The sequence below is a fragment of the Rattus norvegicus genome, chromosome 15, assembly GCF_036323735.1.
Source record: "Rattus norvegicus strain BN/NHsdMcwi chromosome 15, GRCr8, whole genome shotgun sequence".
Classification (NCBI taxonomy): Eukaryota; Metazoa; Chordata; class Mammalia; order Rodentia; family Muridae; genus Rattus; species Rattus norvegicus.
The window spans coordinates 80,977,392-80,996,575 of record NC_086033.1 but is presented as its reverse complement, the minus strand read 5'-3'; the positions used below and the strand labels follow the sequence as shown (position 1 = coordinate 80,996,575).

At 35.9% G+C, this 19,184-nt stretch overlaps 1 protein-coding gene across 3 annotated transcripts in view; it reads left to right on the top strand.

Annotated features, from left to right (window-relative positions):
• Dach1 (dachshund family transcription factor 1) overlaps window positions 1-19,184 on the top strand; it is a 381,684-nt gene that overhangs the window by 321,171 nt on the left and 41,329 nt on the right. For all 3 annotated transcript variants that reach the window (XM_039093964.2, NM_001427593.1, XM_063274321.1), the window contains 4 exons: window positions 5,162-5,313; window positions 13,599-13,746; window positions 17,442-17,585; window positions 18,039-18,107. In XM_039093964.2, coding sequence (XP_038949892.1) covers window positions 5,162-5,313; window positions 13,599-13,746; window positions 17,442-17,585; window positions 18,039-18,107 — 513 coding nt within the window. The remainder of the gene's footprint in view (window positions 1-5,161; window positions 5,314-13,598; window positions 13,747-17,441; window positions 17,586-18,038; window positions 18,108-19,184) is intronic.

The window sequence follows — 19,184 nt, the reverse complement described above, 5'->3', positions numbered from 1 at the left end:
CCACTTCTATAAATATATTTATATATTATTCTCTTTACAATTTTATATTATATATGTGAAATTACATATGTGTGTGCAGGTGTACATCTGGGCATATGTTGATGACACAGATTAAACGTGGTTGATTCCTCATCTACTGACGAGCTTGTCTTTTCAGACATGATCTTTTAATGTCTTGAGTTACAACTTGCCATGTAGAGGGTCCTAGTGTCAGTCCTCTTGGCTCCCCAGCATAGGATTACAGTTGTGTGCAGCATAGCATATTGTATGTAGGTTCTGAGGATCGAACTCAAGTCCGTATATCTGCAAGAGAAGCATTGTAGCTCTTGTCCTATCTTCCCAGTTCTCCACATCAGTGTCTCCAATTTTGAACTTCCAAGTTCTTACACGGCTTAGAATATTCTTAAAAAGCGTCTTGGTGTTTTTATGCTGTGCTTAGTCTGTGCCTATGAACTCCATCAACATAATGCATCTTTTTCACAGGCTTATTTCATAGAGAGAAGATAGATACCACAGGCAACAGATAAGAATTTGGCATTTCTCTGTGTCACATAAAAAATGAAGAAATTCAAGAAACGCTTTTTATTTTTCCACATCCACACTAATGTGTTTCGTATTTTACAAAGCAGTTCTGCATATATAATCTAATTGGATTAAAGTATAATCCTTTGATTTCAAGTGAATCCTTGTTGTACATTAGCCGAATGTGTTTCGTATGATATAAGGTGGTTTTTATCGCTATAAAATTTGATAAAATTTTGTAACACCAGGACTAGAACTCACTTTTTGGATCTAACATTTTTTCTTTGAACTTAGATATATCATATACAAGACTGTGATCTCTTTTATTTAAAAGGAATGTAGTATGGGACTGGGAAGATGGCGTAGTGTGTTTAAGAGTGTATTGCTTCTGCAGAGGGCCTGGTTCTGCTTCCAGCAGTAAGGCTGGGCAGCATGCATTTTCTTAAAACTCCAGAACTAGGGGAATCTATCCAGCCTAGGTCATATATCAGGGTATAATTTTCTATTATTTATATGAACACTAGCATTTAATGTGTAAGTCCTTCATGATCTTAATTTAGTTCAATAATACTTCTATTGAAATGTTTGGTTTCTTATAAAAAGTTATTAAAACAACAAAGCTTCATATTGTCATAAAAATGTATTCAGTTTTTAATAGAAAGCATTGTATTCTCTACAATCTTGCTCAGCACTTCATTTTCACTTTACCACTATATTTGTAGTTTACCGGCAAATTCCCTTTCTTTAACTTGGAATAGGCAGTTTAATAACAATAATAATAAAAAAAACATTACAGATCAGCACTTGCACACATATACCTGCCTCCTAGTACACACACACACACACACACACACACACACACACACACACTTGAGAGAATATGTAATTGAAACCCAAAGGGACTGGCTATGAAAATAACAACTGAGTTAGATTTTATTAACAGGAAAGAAAACATTTTAAAAGTAGAGGCCCATTATTTTTTTAAACAACATTGTTCCTTAGGATATCCTGCTAAATTGTTATGTGTGATAAGATTGAAGAGGAAAGAGGCTTGTCTTTTCGAGACATCAATCTTCCTGATGGTCCCTCAGTAAGAAATGGCTTAAAGTTTGAGGAGAATCCGGAGTTCAGGTGATAAGGAAAACTAAAATCCAATGTTTTCATCCTTTATGATATAATTGAAGTGTTTTTCTTTTCCATTTGTACTTTCAATTTCTATTATCCTGATTAAATAATGATAAAATTGCCAGCATATTTATCGTGTAATTATTCAGATTTCAATCAGTAATTTTTCCGAGCATTAAAATGAAATTACTTGTTAAACTGTAGCATGTGCCTTTCCATTTTCCAATAATGCTCAGAAGTTAATAACTTCTTTTTAGAATTTAAATATAACAACCTAATAGGTAACTAGCATTCTAGTTTCATCTAGTACACGTCGAGTACCAGAATCATTTAACGGTTGCTGCAGTATATTTTAGTATCTGCCTTTGGCATATGACCTCCTCCTTCACAGTGCATTGGCGTGGGTCTTCTTTTTCAAATCTCATTTGTCCTTTTCTCTCGAGGTTCCATGCCACAGACTTAGCTCACACTCTACAGAAGAAAAAAAACTCACCTTAAGCTTTTGAGATACATCTGTGGGAGAATAAAACTGTTCCAGATAAGATAACAAATATGGACACGTGCTTTGAGGATCGCCATTCAAACCTCAATAACAGTAGGAGTAGAAAGGAGTTCCTTACACAATTCTTGAAATTTCTGTTCATTTGTAGTCAGATACCAAAACCAGTTGACATAGGGCATAATAATAATCCCCAAATCACAAAACCTGGCCAGCCAACTGTCACTGACACACAATCTCTAACACCCTGTGCAGGTGTATCCAGTGCAAACCCAATCTGTAAAGACGTCTTCTTCCTTCGCAGTTTGAAGTTAATGGAGATTATGTGGCGCTCAGACTACCACATTCTCTGGCCTCAAACTTTTGCTTTAATCTTCTGAGAATATTTCTGATGTCAAAGGTCATTTTTTATTCAAAGACAGAGAGCCATGACCTTAAGTTTACAACCCATGAAAGTGGGAGTAAAGTGGCTTTCATGATGTCAGTCCCCATGAGGTGAGAGATAACAGCATATTCATGCCCAAATGAATATATTTTAGTTTATTTGATCTCTATGTAATTAGCCTTATTTCCCTACAAGAAAAGTGTGTATTGAACATTTTAAAAATATTTACTTTTTTCCATTTTAATTTAATCTGCCCCAATTTATAGAAAATGATAGTCTTTTCTCATATATGAGACTAGGTGAGTTCTCAAAAATAATATGTATGCACACATATGTTTGCTCATGTATGCAAAAGGGTTTTCGTCACTGACTGGGTTGAGCAGTGGCTAATTAAGTTACAATAATTAAGTGAAGTGCTTGATCAACTCTAAGAATTAGTCATTCATCGCCTGGAATTGGTCACTCTCATCTACATGAGCTTCCTAGTGTTTTTACCCTGGAACTTTTTCTTCCACCTCCACCACCGTGTGCATTGTTTCAACAATTAACAGCGCATGAATATAGGTATGGTGGTGATTCAATGACTTGTCTCTCAACTTCTTAGCATAGTCAAGTAGAAATGCATGGCAATTAAAACAAACAATTATGGGTAATAGAAGGTAATGAAAGATGTGTGTACAAATAAATTTGGTCCTCGTTTTTTGCACAGTCTGTCAAAATTATGAAGTCGTAGATGCTAATGGGAAAAATCCTCAGGTGGTCATCGGACCCTCTGCCTTTCCTCAAAAGACAAGCAATTACTATCGCCATGATCTATTAAGGCACATTTCCTTACCAGGTGACAGCTAAGGTGAAACTGATCAAAAAATATTGCTCTCCTTTTCTTGAACAATGACACATGCACATGGGTGTTTAATAGGTGCCTTTTCAGAACCGTGATGAGACAACACTAGCAGCCTTGGTCCAGAAAAGTAATTTATGAGAGCAAGGTAAATGGTGTCCAAAATTACCTTACAGACATTAGCCATGGGGCAGCACTACCCAAGCCCTGAAGCCTTTCTTTACCCTAGGTGAAAGCTCTAATAAAATACAGCATCATGAACCCAAACTTAGTTGCTCATTGTTTTTGCTTCAAGTGTACGCTGGTTGAGATCTTCTGTCAGTGTATTAATAGAGGAAGGAGAAACTGCAGAAGAGTTAGTGAGTATGGTGGGGACATAGTCAATAGGACATCTTCCATCTCATATGTCCCTCCTCAGCTTTGTTCTCTTTTGGTTAGTTGACTAAAAGTGAGGAATGGCGAGGGATAGGATTTACTTTGTTCTAACGTGAGTGAAGACAATAAGACACCTTCTGTAATGTCCCTGCCCTAGAGAGAGGGACTTGGAAAAAGTGTTGCGTGATAAGGTATTGTAGCATAAAATAAAAGAATTACTGAAAACAGTGAAGTCAAACTATAAGCAAAGCTCAGTAGGCTGAACTCTTTAGCCATTTGTAGAATTGAGCGACAGTGTTGGGGGTACACAAACATACTGGGCTGATTAATTTTCTGGGTGTGAAACCTGAACCTCTTATCAAATAGAGATTACTATCCTGAGTGAAAACTCTGTGTGCTTAAGGCACCAATTGTTTCCAATTCTTTTGAAAGTTTCTAAGTGTTTAAATCAAATAATAAGGAGTAAAATGAAAACTTATTAAAATAAAAAGAAAGAGAAGAGGACTTGCCTTTGGATATTACTTTATGCTGCCTAAATGTTGAAGAATGTAACTCTTTACCAGTAAGGGTAAAATGAAAACTCATTAAAATAAAAAGAAAGAATACTTGCCTTTGGACATTACTGTATGTTGCCTAAATGTTGAAGAATAAGTGAAAACTTACCTGAGAAGGGAAATAAGGTGTACATCATTCTGTGCTGGAAGTTACATTTTTACTCTGCTTTTTTCCTTCAGTTTCCTTTGATGGGCAGAAGCTCTAGGTGGTTAAGTTTTTCTAAAGTATATTTTTAACTAATGAGAGTGATTACTTTAATTGTGACTTAGAAACAATACTTTTGGATTTCAGGATTCCTGTTTAGATATTTGTAAAAAAACAACGAAGAAAAAGACAGGAGAAAAATATAAGGAAAAAGGGATTTCACTTGTGGATTCTTCAATAAGCTTTTTAAGACTAAATTTGGATGAACCATCTACTGATGGAAGGGTTAATAGAGAAAGAAACACCCTGACAGACCAAACATTTTTCTTATATAAAGCTTTAGAAATACTCTATTGTCAATCCAAACAGAACAAACTAAAATGAGATAATTGGGAAGGTGCCCATAAAGTCAGCCTGAATATATTATCACAACTATATATGAGATAATATTTGTTTTAAAAAGATTCTATGGCACTGTAAACTCAGTCTCATTAGAGACTGCATTTAAAAGGCTTATAAAGTTACTCATTAATGTTATCTTGTTGTATCTCCACAGCTTTTTCATTAAAGAAAATTCAGCAGAAAGCATTTTCTCCTGATAGCAGGAACCAATTTGCAATAAATGTTCTGGAAACCACTAGGGAAGCCATTACTGAGGTCTAATAAAAACAGACAAGCGTAACATGTTCTATATTTTTGTTTCAATCACATACAGATGAGACCCCACTTTCTACACCAACCGCAAGAGACAGCATGGACAAACTTTCTCTGGCTGGGCATGGACAACCTCTACCTCCGGGCTTCCCATCCCCCTTTCTGTTTCCTGATGGCCTGTCTTCCATAGAGACCCTTCTCACTAACATTCAGGTAGGTCTCTTTTCACTCTGGGAGAAAGGAGCATGAAACCCAAACACACGTGAACTCTTTTTCCAAAATACAACATATCTCAAATGATTATCTTGAGACTGGCTGATCCATGGTATTCAACATTTCTTCACAAAATTAAATTTTAACTGTCTACACTAACCAATACTCAATGTACACTTTATATTGTGCCACAATAAATGTAGGCGTAACTGATGTGAGCATTTATGAAAAGCATTCCGCCCCCCAAACTTTCTCTTTTTTGCCAAATAATGGGACCGATTGAAGTATATAAATTTGTCTGACTTACCAAATGACAGCATTCGAGTTCTAGTAAATATTTAGATATTTTTAAACTTCTGGCCTTCCAGCGAGGAAATGATATGTTTAGTCGTTTTAAATATGTCTAACATAGAAGATTCCTAAATAATCACTTCTTTCATAAATAAGTTGTTTCAGTAAGTAAGGACTCTTCAAAGAATAGACTTCAAAAAGCCATAGAAAAGTTTCTACGGATTTCCTATGTGCCCCTCAGGATGTATATTTTATGTAGAGTACATTATGAATCAAAAATACTCGGAGTTAACAATAACATAGTGCAGGGAGCCAAGATAATAAAAGTGTTTGGGATAGAAGAAAGCATAGTTTTCTTGCCACGCATGAAGGGATCATGTGGGCCCCAGATGGGGCTTTCTCCGTATTTCCCCATCTTAGCAGGAGCGGGAAGGAGACACAAGATACAGATGCTGTTAGCCCAGCACTCTTTCCTTTGTTATATTTTCTTAAACACATTTCCTACCACATTAAACTTTGCCCCAGTAGAAATGTAATTAATTTTATTTACCTCTCCGAGGACATAACAGAAGGCCTTTAATGTAACATATCTTCTCATCTATTAATATGACATTTTAAATATGAATGTAATTAGAATTGCTATAACTTTATTCAACATTAAAGTTTTTATATTTTAGTAATTGAAAAGAAATCATCAGTCCAGCGTCATTTCAACCATGGCCAAATTAGTGATTATATCCAAAAGTAAACATAGACATTTTCTCTGAAATTTTACTCATATTACAAGTAAAGGTCAAAGTAAATTTCCCTCTTGTTAAGAAAAATGCTTTGTGGGAAGAAGGAGAGTAGCACAACTTGTCACACTGCCGAGTAAGAGTCTATCAAATGCTCAGCCCTCCATGTAATCTGTGTATCATACCTCTTCCTTCTGTCCCGGGAATCCTTGGGGAAGAGGAGGGAACAGATTTAAGAGCCAGGAGAAACTGGTGACTTCAAGAAAACAGTGTTTCGTGGACACAGTAGGAAAGTTGCCCATATGAGTACACAACAGATTAAACAATTTACAGGCAACCTATGCAAGCTCAAAGCAGACAAAAATCTAATCAATGAGTAGAAACTTGATGCCCCAGGGCAAGGGTAAAGTGGGGGTGGTTGGATGAGTGTAAAAGGCAAGCAAAGAGGAGCAGGGAGGGGATGGGGAAGGGGATGGGGGACAACTTTTGGAATATAAATAAAATAATTTAATAAAAGAGAGAAAGACAGAGACACAGAGAGAGACAGAGTCAGAGAGACAGAGCAAGAAAGAGAGAGAGCAAGAGAGACAGAGTCAGAAACAGAGACAGAGAGTGACAGAGACAGACTGACTGACTGACAGACACAGAAAGACAGGCAGACATACAGAGAGAGATAGGGACAAAGGAAGACAGAGACAGACGCAGAAAGAGGAGAGACAAAGTTGGGTGTGCAGATAAGGGGGTAGATTTGGGAGAAGTTAGGGTACAGGTGAACATGATTTATATAGATAAACAATTCTCAAGTAACTAATAAATGAAGGAAAGTAGAGAACAGTTTATTTTATTCAATGAATAACTCCCTATTAAGCTATCTTAGAACACTCTTATCAGACTAATGATGACTTGATTCGAATTTCAGCACCAAATAAGCCCTGTTTTTATTAGAAAATATCTTACTCATCTGAGGAATGGGTGCACACTAGGCGTGAAGCCTGTGTTGACCCTCATAGAAATCATAGAATCGTCCACCCATCATATGCTAGTAATACTTAGACCAGGCATGCTCTTCCCATAACCTCTAAGTATTTATTTTAGAAAGAAATAGAAAATCAGATGTACATATTTTAGGCAAATTATCTATTTTTTAAGTATTCTAAACCTGCTTTCTTTTTGAAACATAAGCCCCAAAGACATAGTTTAGAAGAATTACCTGTAGGATGATAAGCTAAGCAAGCTAAAGGATGAGTTGTTAGGTTTTATTGATTGAGATCTGAATGTATTAAAGATAGTTCATCAATTTAAAAATCCCTAATTAAAAATTATACATATGCATGTCTGTATAGACATAGGTGCTATATACCTATGAATATTTAATATTTGTGTGCACATATTTATACAAAAAGTAAAAATAAAAAAATCACTGAGTTCCAAGCACAGACAAATTCAAATGCATACTGATAATCATATATATATATATATGTATATATATATATATAAATACTGAGTTTTTGATGATTTCATGTAAGATTGTAGAGCACCATAGATGCTAACTTTTATTATTGGCACAGTTTTTGAGTAATGACATTATCCAAGGTGTCACATAAATGCTCAAACAATCATGACCCTGGCTTATTAGGCATAGAATATGAATGTGTTTGCTGTCTAAATTTTAATTTGGGCAATTACAATCTGCCCACCTCAATTTTGTCTTTGGTTTCAAGTATGTATAATTGAGTTCTTTGCTTCCGTATCAGAACTTTAACATACTCTCATTTCAGTTTAAAGCTCTAAGGTTATCTGAAAAATTCCTTGTTGCTATTAAGAGTAATTCCCCCAAATTCCTTCAAAATATTATCTGTAGCATCATTGTTTTCAGTGCAAATGATTGCATAATATAGAATTAGTTAACAACTTTTAATAATTAAATGCATGGTGATTGCTACAAATGTCTCCTGCACAATATGGTTTTCATAATTTCCATCTCTTTCCACTTTAGAGGTAAGACTTATGGAAAATGTATTTACATGTAAAAATTGAACCCTCCCTTTAAAAATATTTTTATTAGGAATTTAGGACCTAGAAGAGTTATAGAGTTTGATATATATCACTTGAGTATTTTACAAACTAAAGGGGAAAATGAAAAACAATAATTAATGTTAAGGGAAGGAATAAAATTTCATTCCATTTATATTTTTAGAACTCATTTATATTTTTAGAACTTGTAGGGAGTTGGGGATTTAGCTCAGTGGTAGAGCGCTTGCCTAGGAAGCGCCAGGCCCTGGGTTCGGTCCCCAGCTCCGGGAAAAAAAAAAGAAAAAGAAAAAAGAGAGAGAGAGAGAGAGTAGAACTTGTACTTTTGCACGGCATTTTTTTTTTTTTTTGTATTTAGTATGTACATATCTGACTACAGCCTTCTCTTTCAATGATGTCCTTGAATAGATTACTGGAAAGTTTAATGTGAGAAAGTGCTTTAGAGTCAAATACTTGGACGTGACACCTTCAAATATTGGCTGAAAATAGAGTTCACTTAAAATAGGATTCTACTCACTAGTTGCAACATTCCTTTGATCTTAGATCACACAAACATTGTCTTAGAACTGACAGTGGAATTTGGAACTTGTTTGTGTGTTTTTACCCCCAAACCAGTACATACTGTGAAAATGCAACTTTCCTGTAGAATGAATAGAACTGAGTCTGAGGCAATTCAGTGGGTAAAGACCCTTCTGACTTACAAATACTAGAGTTTAAGAGTCGACTAATCAGTAGAAGTTGAAACAAAAGAGAGGATAAAGGCAGTAAATTTAATTATGGATAAAGCTTTTTTAAAGGTGCTTATAATAAAGGGTATTGATAGAAAGAGGGTTCTCTGTGGTTTGTGTGCAGAGAGAATTTAAGACAACGGCATGGGTTCAGTGGTAGATCGTTTGGTGTTCCCAGCCTGTTTTCTACTCAACATGGCCCATGTTCAATATTTCAGTGTCACCAAAAATAAGACAACTAAATCAGAAATTCATCAATGTAGGAAATCCTAAAAGAGAAAGTAGAAGGAGAAAATGACAGTCCCAAACTTACTGACTCTGGCTTAATAATTAAATATAATACAACTATGGCCTTTGAGAAGCACTTTTCGTTTGAGTGTGAGAGGAAATAAAACTAAGTATCAAGATGATATAGTCTCGTTATCCATCCCCAAACCTGTATCACAATATCATGCACATTGTTTTACTTTGCCTTTTATGTACTGTGGAGTAAGTGAAGAGCTTGTTTATTTGCTTGTTTATTTCATATAGAACTTATTTAAAACTATCTAGAAAATAACATTATATCCAATGCCTGACTGGGTTAAAATTGCATATATTGGTATTACATCCTTTATGATTATGTAATTTGATTTTTTCCCTTTTGTTCCCATACAATTTGGAAAAATACTAAAGTAAAAAAACAAATAACAAAATATACCTAGGGTATTAAACACAGATAACTGTGATGGTCACAAAATTGATAGTTCAAATTCTGGACTAAATCCTTTATTTGCTAAATATTATTTACAGTAGCAACAGTAGTATGATTTAGGACTATTGAAAAATTTAGTGCGCCAATTACAATAGTTCTACACACGTTGACATATTGACTTATTTATTTTGTAAATGTGGTGGTGATCAAAAGAGGGAATTGTCATGGTGCACACCCGGAAGTCAGCAAGGACCTTACAATTGATTGTTTCCTTGCATTATGGGTGTTCTGGAAAATGAACACTCATCATCAGGCTTGACTGCTAGTCCCTATAACCACCTCACCATGCCCAGTTCTATTTTACAATGGCTCTCTGTAATCTCTGATATAGTGGCTGTGCATACACAGTTATTGAGGTAGATACAGTAGCAGTGATTTCAAGGCCTTGGCTGACTTACTATGACTCCCAAGGTGGGCTTATACACAGAAGAAATGTTTCCGAGGAAATATGTCATTAATCAACTTCGGGTAACTAATCTTAGACTGAGAACAATTTTAATAATACTTCTATGACAGTTTATTAGTTCGTACTGTCATTTCTTTCCTCTCTGTTGTCAAAAGTCTGGTTTTCAGGGGAGCCATTTTTACAATCACTTTGCTGAAGTTCTGACCTAGAACCTTAGTCTACTGAGGAGAATCTCTGAGTCCTCTGAACCTTATTCTTCTGAGTTTTAATAATTGGTTGGGCAAGTTTTACTCATTTTCTCTATGGCACATTACTTGGCAGAACTTTGTTAAGTAGCTTTCAAAAATAAGTCTGGACGAAGCACAAAAGTAGAATAAGGACCCTTGTAGTAAGGAAGAGAACTGGTGTGTCTAGGACTTGGTTTTCACATGAGAATATCAGGAAGTCCTCTCGCATGCTGTCTGAGTTGTAGATCCTATAGTAATGCTGTTAGACTCCTTGCAGAGTCACCCACCTCTGCAATCTTATGAAGAGGTTTATCCTCTGGAACAAAGAGAAAATGAAAGAAAAGAACATATTTTAGCTGCTACGAATTGATTTTTGGTTACAAACATCAAGCTTCCCTTGAAAATAACTCTGAGGACAATCAACCATTGTCTTTTTACCATTGTTGTGCCTCAGCATAAACTTCAGCTCTATTTCCTTAGAGCCATTACACAACTTGAGTGTTATGAAAAATAGAAAGACCCTTAGAGAAGAAAAAAAAAACCATTGTGTTTGAAACCTTCCCCTCTTAGCTATGATATAAAATGCGATGGCACTGTACAAATATTGTCCTTCCGTGTGATCCCACGTGATTACTGTGACCTTTTGCACACCACCTACCTGGAAACACAACAGAATTTACACGGCTCTGAGAGAATCATGGCTGATAGTTGAATGCTGTCTGTAGAACTTGTAGCTGTTGTAAACACTGCTTGCTGTTGCTTTTTTCCAGCCTCCCGATGCAGTGAACTTGAATCGGCATTCTGCATTTCCTTGGTTATTGCACAGACTTATCTCTGGCAAGACCTTCCCTTTGTCAGTCAGTCTGGTCCTCATGCAGACTTCAGTTCACACTGGACTCCTACTGATGTGCTTTAATTTAAAGTCTAAATTTTAAATAGCTTCGACATAGTCTCTACAGAGCATAAGACCCTAAAAGCTAATGGTGTTTTTTCAGACACCATACGAAAAAGCAGGAAATACAACACCATTGGCTACAGTTACCAATAACTGGAACAAAAGGATAAATAAATGTTAATACTCCCAGCATCTTCATCCTTTAAAAACTGATATTAATAATAAAAACCACAGATTAGAGCTTAACGTTATTCAACATGTTTATTTGTAATGACTATTTCATATTTAAGAACACTAAAATATCGTGTCTTGTCACCCAAGGACAATATTAGTTTAATAGTAATTTATTTTAAACAGCTACTGATAATACAACCAATCAACACATTAAGTGGTGCCAACATTGGCATCTTGCTAAATAATCTCTAGACATTGCAGAGAGAGAACATCTTTCAAAGATAAGTCAACAAGAGCAATCAGAGCAGAAAATTAGAATTTGGTATCTTAGAATTAAAATACAGCTAAACTAAAGTTTTAATTGGGGTGATCTAAAAGGGCACTTGATGTAATGATCTCTTTCATTTGTTACTAATTGTTTGTTCCTGGTGCAGAAGAAACATATACAGGACTGTTACTGAATTCAGTTAAGATGTCAGTTTCCTTAGAAGCTGTGTTTTATTATTAAGCAATGAGAGAGTGGGAGTGGAAGAGCTGTCACTTAGAAATGCTTGTCCTGACTCTTGCTTATTTTCTATACAAGAATTAAGCCAGAAAACTTTAGGTCATACATAGCATTTTATATATATATGCATATATATGCTTATGAGAATATTAAGAGGTATACTGTCTTGCTGGAAACAGACCATCTCTTTATTGTGGTTCAAGTCAAGCTCAAGTTGGAATTCCTGGTTCAAAATATTCACACTGACTCTTTAAAAGAGTTGAATCCTTGAGAATGTCTAGCAATGGCATTAAATTACACCTCCTGTGTAATTTCAATGGCAAATTTCAGACTGGCACATTCACAGACCATGACAAAATACTTTATATCCAAATATAGCATTTTGCATTGCTGAATTCATGGTGATAGAATTTTTAACTGCAATTTTCAGTAATAACTTTGGACCTAAATAACTTGTCTGACAAAGCACACAGGATTATTTATACGTAGACTCTGTGCTCACATTTTATGTTTAAAGTATGAAGAAACTTCTAAATTTGATGAAAATTATATATAAAGAGAGTACACATCCCAGCAATCAGTTGTGAGGCCAAGCAAGTTTTGTTTTCACTAAATCTTTTTTAGTTACTTGCCTGGGAAATACTCTTCAAACTAATTCTCACATTATCACTGTATTTTGAAGGACTTCATGAATATGACTGATGGCTAATCTTTCGTTCTAGATGCTTTAAACATATTATGCATCTCAAAATTCAGCAAAATGATCATTTTAATTTGTGAATATTTTATTATCTTTAAATTATGGCCATGATTTGGGCTATTGGAGACAGAGTGCTAAATAGTAACAAATATCCTTGCCTTTGTCAAAAAACTTACATTGGATTGAAAGAGGGATGCTATGAACCAATGAGCAATTAGACTTCTACTAATGTTACTTAATTGTGCACTTAACAATAATGGTTAAGGAGGGCTAGCAATATCTACTTGAAGGACTATTTCTGGTTGGATAATCAGAGAAGTCCTCTTCTGAATTGTGGCTTTGAACAAAGGTAAACTAAAAGGAGGGTGTGAACAATTGAGGATCTACAGGGAAGGAGAAAGCTTCCTACAGGGCACAGAGACAGTAAAACTGAGGAACACATGAAAGACAGCTTTACAGGACGTATCCTTGCTAGGGAATGGATGATTGATTCTGAAGACGCTGCCAGCCTAGCAGACCATGCTCACACAGACCATGCTAAATGGCGCCTGTAGAATTGTTGCCTGTGTCTCTGGCCCATTAGTATTTTATAGGAAGCTTTTCTGTGACACACAATATGCTTTATAAAGCTAAGTAGTCTAATTCAACCAATAGAACCCACATGCCATAAATATTTGTCTTTCTAAAATACTTTAATTAGATTTAGAAGTTTGTGTTTTAGTTGTTATATCTATGCACTTATGCATCCTGGATAAATTTGCAGGAATTAAATGCATCTAAGTAACTAACGAATGGGGTTTATACCAAAATATTCTTATGCTGAATACCTTCTTTGTGCAGGGCCTCTTGAAAGTTGCCATAGATAATGCCAGAGCTCAAGAAAAACAGGTCCAACTGGAAAAAACAGAGCTGAAGATGGATTTTTTAAGAGAAAGAGAACTAAGAGAAACACTCGAGAAGCAGCTGGCCATGGAACAAAAGAACAGAGGTATCTGGGAAACTCCACAGAGGTCTAATAGTTTATGTGAAATATTTAACATAATACTATTGTTTTGTATTTGTTTCATTGCCTGTAACTGAACTTAGAATAGCACTTGATTCCTGAGTGTATTCTATTTATGAATGTTCAACGTCCACACTCTCTCACATTTTCTACCTCGGGGGATTGGGTATATCTATCATATCATTGATCACATAATTTTCATTGTTTATGGAGCTTAATGAATTCATATTCTTCGAGATAAGAATGAGCTCTGATAAGATGGGAGCTCTGATGAAGAATGTTGTGTTCACTCACACTTGCTCTTTGAAAACCTCAGGAGTTAAAGTCATAAAACTAAAATAGAAGAGACTGATTATCCAAGCAAAGCAGGTTTGGTAAGATATTTATCAACTGAAATGGAAGCTTGATGAGTATCTAGACAAATAACTGAAGTTAAGTGTTTATATAATTTTCCTTCTAAATGCTTCGCTTTCGTTCAACAAGGTCAAGTACATAAAGTACAGACCAAAATGAATTCTTATTGGATAAAATTAATGGCATTATTGATCTGCAAATTGTTTCTTTTAAAATATTGTACTGGTCATCGATAAATAATTTTGAAGATCATTCATATTGTATATTTATTTTGTTCATGAATTTGAAGATGACCACCAATCTCTCATTTGATGCAGCTATATGAGTTGACAAGATCTATAGAAAGGGGTGGTTTCCCTTTCTTTAATTTTATAAGTATCCAGTATAAATTCTTCAACTGTCATCCTTTCATGTTTGAGGTAGTCATTGAAAGATCATTGTTTTCATTTTAGAAACAATGCTCCCAGCATTCCATGGTTGCTTCATTAGATATTATGAATCAATAGCTAGCAGGTTTCTGAATTTTCCTTTTCAGAGACATCGTCATATATCACAGAACACTCATTCATCATATAACATGATATAAAATAATATAAATATGCATAGATTTAAGGTCTAAAATAGCTCAAGCATGGCAAATTTGGTAAGAGATGTGTGTAAAGTAAATAAGGAAGTTTGAGCAATGAGTTCAATCTGTGGAAGCATTTTTCATGAGATAGCCATGCTTCTGTTTTTCTCTAGCCTGACGAAGATTAATATAAGACTAAAAATAGGCCTTAAAATTTCTAAAATAACTTTTGGAGACTTACAAGTCTAGTAGGACCAGGTTTTGTTTTCAGTTTTATTCCTTTAACCACTAGAGGGCAAAACATCCACAGATGACCTCTTGAATCTCCTCCCATTTAATTAACTCCCTAGAGTAAGTTGGGGAGCTGGGAGGTGAGAGATTCTCAGGACTCAAAGGGAAGAGACCTTAAATGAAATGCCCTACAATAGGGAGAGGGAACTAGTTAAAGGTCTCCCCTCCCCCTCCAGCAGAAAGATAGGACATAAAGTGAGTGATGGGATTGTCATCCTACGGTCAAAAATTCTGACCCATAATTGTTCCGGTCTGAAAGAACTGCAGGGAGAAAAATAGAGAAAAGCCTGGGGAAAAGGAAGTACAGAATCAGGCCAAAACAGGGATCCAGCTCATGGGGAGGTCCTAAGGCCTGACACTATTACTTAGGCTGTGGGGTGCTCACAAAATGGGACCTATCCACTGCCCTCTGAAAGACCCAACAAACAGCTAAAAGAGTCAGATGCAGATAAACGCAATCAACCAGTGAACAGGAGCTGCTGACCTCTGTAGTTGAATTAGGGAAAAGCTAGAAGAAGCTGAGGAGGAGGATGACCCTGCAGGAGGACCAGCAGTCTCAGGTAACCTGGAGCCCTGAGATCTCTCAGACACTGGACCACCAACCCGGCAGCACACACCAGCTGATATGAGGGCCCCCAACACACAGACAGCAGAGGACTGCCAGGTCTTGGTTCAGTCAGAGAAGATGCACCTAACCCTCAAGAGACTGGAAGCCCCAGGGAGTAGGGAGTTTGGTGGGATGGGGGTGGGGGGTGAGTAAGTGGGGGCGTCAAGGTTGGGGACATTTTGGTGGAGGTGGGGCAGTACAGGATGTAGAATAGTCAGAGGATGGTCGGGACCTGGAGGAGGATAAAATCTGGAGTATAAAAAAAAGAAGATTAAAAAAATAAAAAAAATAATTATTCATACTTACGAATGTATCAACTGATGAAGTGTATTATCCTGCAGAAAACAGGTTCAGTCTTATTTCATGCAATCATATAGAAGGAAATTGAGTGGTAAACGGCTTAGTGCTGTGGATGCATGTTGCATGATCATTTGCTATTTATAAACATGTTTCAAAACTACTACATCCTTTCGTGGACAAATGTTAAATAATAACATTTGGAAAAAGAACTATGAGAACAGTGAAATAAGAAAATTATTTCATTCTTAATAGAAGAAAATTAGCATTGGTTTGAGGTCAGTGTCAATTATTTCACAGATAAGAATGTATGTAGTCAATGGCCATTCGGGGGTAAAATTATTTGAGTTATGTGGTACAAAAGCTAATGAGTTCAAGAGGTTGATGGGCTGCCATCAACGTAGACCTAATGATATTACTAACGAGACATGTGGGGAATAGAAACTGAAACTGAATATTTACTAGAATACTTTCCTATGTTTACATGCTGATTAAATATAAAATTAAGTAAATTCCTTGTTCTGTAATGGGTAGCAAGAAACAGACCAGTTGCTCTTTATATCTAAAGGACTGGTTTTGTCATGGTGATGTTGTCAAACATCCACAGTGGTTCTTTATTATTCAGAAAGATAATTTTAAAGAACTTACATTTGCCAACATTTCTAGCTCAGTGTGTCTACATAGGAATAGACAAAGTAAAAGCAGTCCATGAATGCACATTGTGATTCTTTCTGTTGTTATTATTTGTTGGTTATCATTGGACACTGTCTCAGTATCATACTCCTTCATATAAAGCCATGCCATCAGTAGAATGTTGCAACTTCAAGGAAGGCTTTATTTCCACTATGATTTTAACAAAATGCAACGATAGCATGTTTTCTTGAAATACGTTGTAGTATTACCCAAGAAGTAATCATTCTCATTAAGAAATTAATAGTGTTGATTATGATATTATAATTATTATACTATAGTCTTATAATTGTCATAAGAAATGACTGCTTCTGTGTGTTAATAGCAGAAGTATGTTATTCCTGATATACATGTAATATTGTGTCTTTTATAGAATCAGAAGGAATAATCATTAAAAATCTAGGATTTTTAAATTTCTGGTTTCCTTTAGCAGCATTTGCGGAGGAACTGTCTCCTGAGACAAGGGACCCACATGCGACAGTGTACACTGTTGTGTGTGCTCTGTAGTGTGCACACAAAAATATGCACGATTCAGTGAACTGATTTCCAAGCAGAGCCTAAGCCACAACTTTTGTTTTAACAAGCTCCCTGTAACAATGGGTACACACGTTTGCTATCGTTAGTGCCCTCTGTTAAGTTTATCTTCATAGAGCACTTAAGCCATTCTTGTAATCATTTAAGGTTTAAATAAGGAATCAGCTTTTATGAAAATGTGCTTTGGGATTATTTAAGTTAAAGTTGGGACTCGCGATTTCCTCTCAGTCAGTAGCCGGACTGTTCTATAAGGAGAAATGACTACTCTAAGGATTATTGACCGCTTACAAATCAGCATCCTTACAAGCTCAAAGAGTAATCTGCAGGTTTCTTTTCCAGCCATAGTCCAAAAGAGGCTAAAGAAGGAAAAAAAAGCAAAGAGAAAACTGCAAGAAGCACTAGAATTTGAGACAAAGCGCCGAGAGCAAGCAGAGCAGACACTGAAACAAGCAGCTTCAGCGGACAGTCTCCGGGTCTTAAATGGTGAGAGCATGCATGTTTTTGCAAAAGCAACTTTGATTTGTATCAGCGGCAGGACAACATAGCTATGTGCTTGTGTGTGTGTGTATGTCTAGGTCTCGTGCACCATTCAGCCAATGCTTTATTTGATAGGTAATGTGATCATTTTGTCATTTAATCTCACTATCTGAAACTTGGCATTGCTTTTTCTGCTTAACAAAATCCATTTCTACAGAAAAATGATACAAGGTTAATCTAAGAACCCCTACTCTTTTCCATCATACGGAATAATTTTACTTTACTTACCTATCTACACCTTCTGAAAATTCTCATAATTACCTTTTTGTCAAATCTTGAAAAGATGAGAAAGATTTACAGGGTTTTAATTCCATATCAAATGAACAGGTAGCTCTTGATTTTAAAAGGCAACAGGAATCAAATGAAATATGTGTCCTTCTTACCCCTCTGTGCTTTTAGACTCCCTGACCCCAGAGATAGAAGCTGACCGCAGTGGCGGGAGAGCAGATGCTGAAAGGACAATACAAGGTAGGAATTTGCAGAAGGCTATAAATCTAGATCTGGGTATATGAGTTTTTCCTCAGCTTTAGGCCGCTATTCAAGCATGTAGCCTACCATCTGGGCCACATCAAAACAAGTTCAAACAAGGTCAAGTTCATCTTGCTTGTTTACGTGAGTGAATTCATTTCGCGCTGATAGATTTTCTTTAAATTAACAGGTCATTTCTGTTTAGATAATGCAATTAAAAGGGAATAATTAATTTTAAACAATGTATGATTTAATCTTGGACACAGTAAATGTGTTTTATTGAGTGTTTGGAGCACAATCTAATTCTGGCAGGCTTTATAATTTCCATTCTCCATAAAGTCATATGTGACGGAGATAGTTTCAAAATGGAAACGTGTCTACTCATTTTCGTGATCGTCACTGCAGGATGCATACAAAATAGATTCACTAAATGCTAAGAGCGAGGGTTCTTGTTTAGGACCTATGTAGGTTTTTCATGTATTCTGTATACTATAATATGCATTTTTTTTAGTAACCAAAGCTTTTCATTTTTATTTTCTTTTTTTTTTATTAACTTGAGTATTTCTTATATACATTTCGAGTGTTATTCCCTTTCCCGGTATCCGGGCAAACATCCCCCTCCCCCCTCCCCTTATAATATGCATTTTTAACAATGAAGTTGTGTTGAGTAAGATCATATATAGAATACTAAGGAGGTTGTGTTAAACAGCCAGAAAGCTAGTTATGGTATATTGGCGAGCCTTTGGGATTGAGCAAAAATGAAGTCAGCAGCCTTTGCTCCCCAACACCTATACTAGACAACCAACCCACTAACAACATGAATACGGAAACAGGGAAAAAAGCATTTGTTTTCTATTCCAAGTGAAGATGATTCTTCAAGGGGAAATCTAAAATGATTAATGGCCGTAATCTTCCCAGCTGCTTTTGTTTTACATTTTAAGCTCAATCATTTTTAGGGCATCATTTGATACTAATTGTATTACTTAGTCAGCTCCAGAAGTGTCAGCCCTGGCTTAGTGTGAAAGAAGCGCACTGGTTTTGCATCGTATAACCCAGTAAATAACAATCCCGAATTTG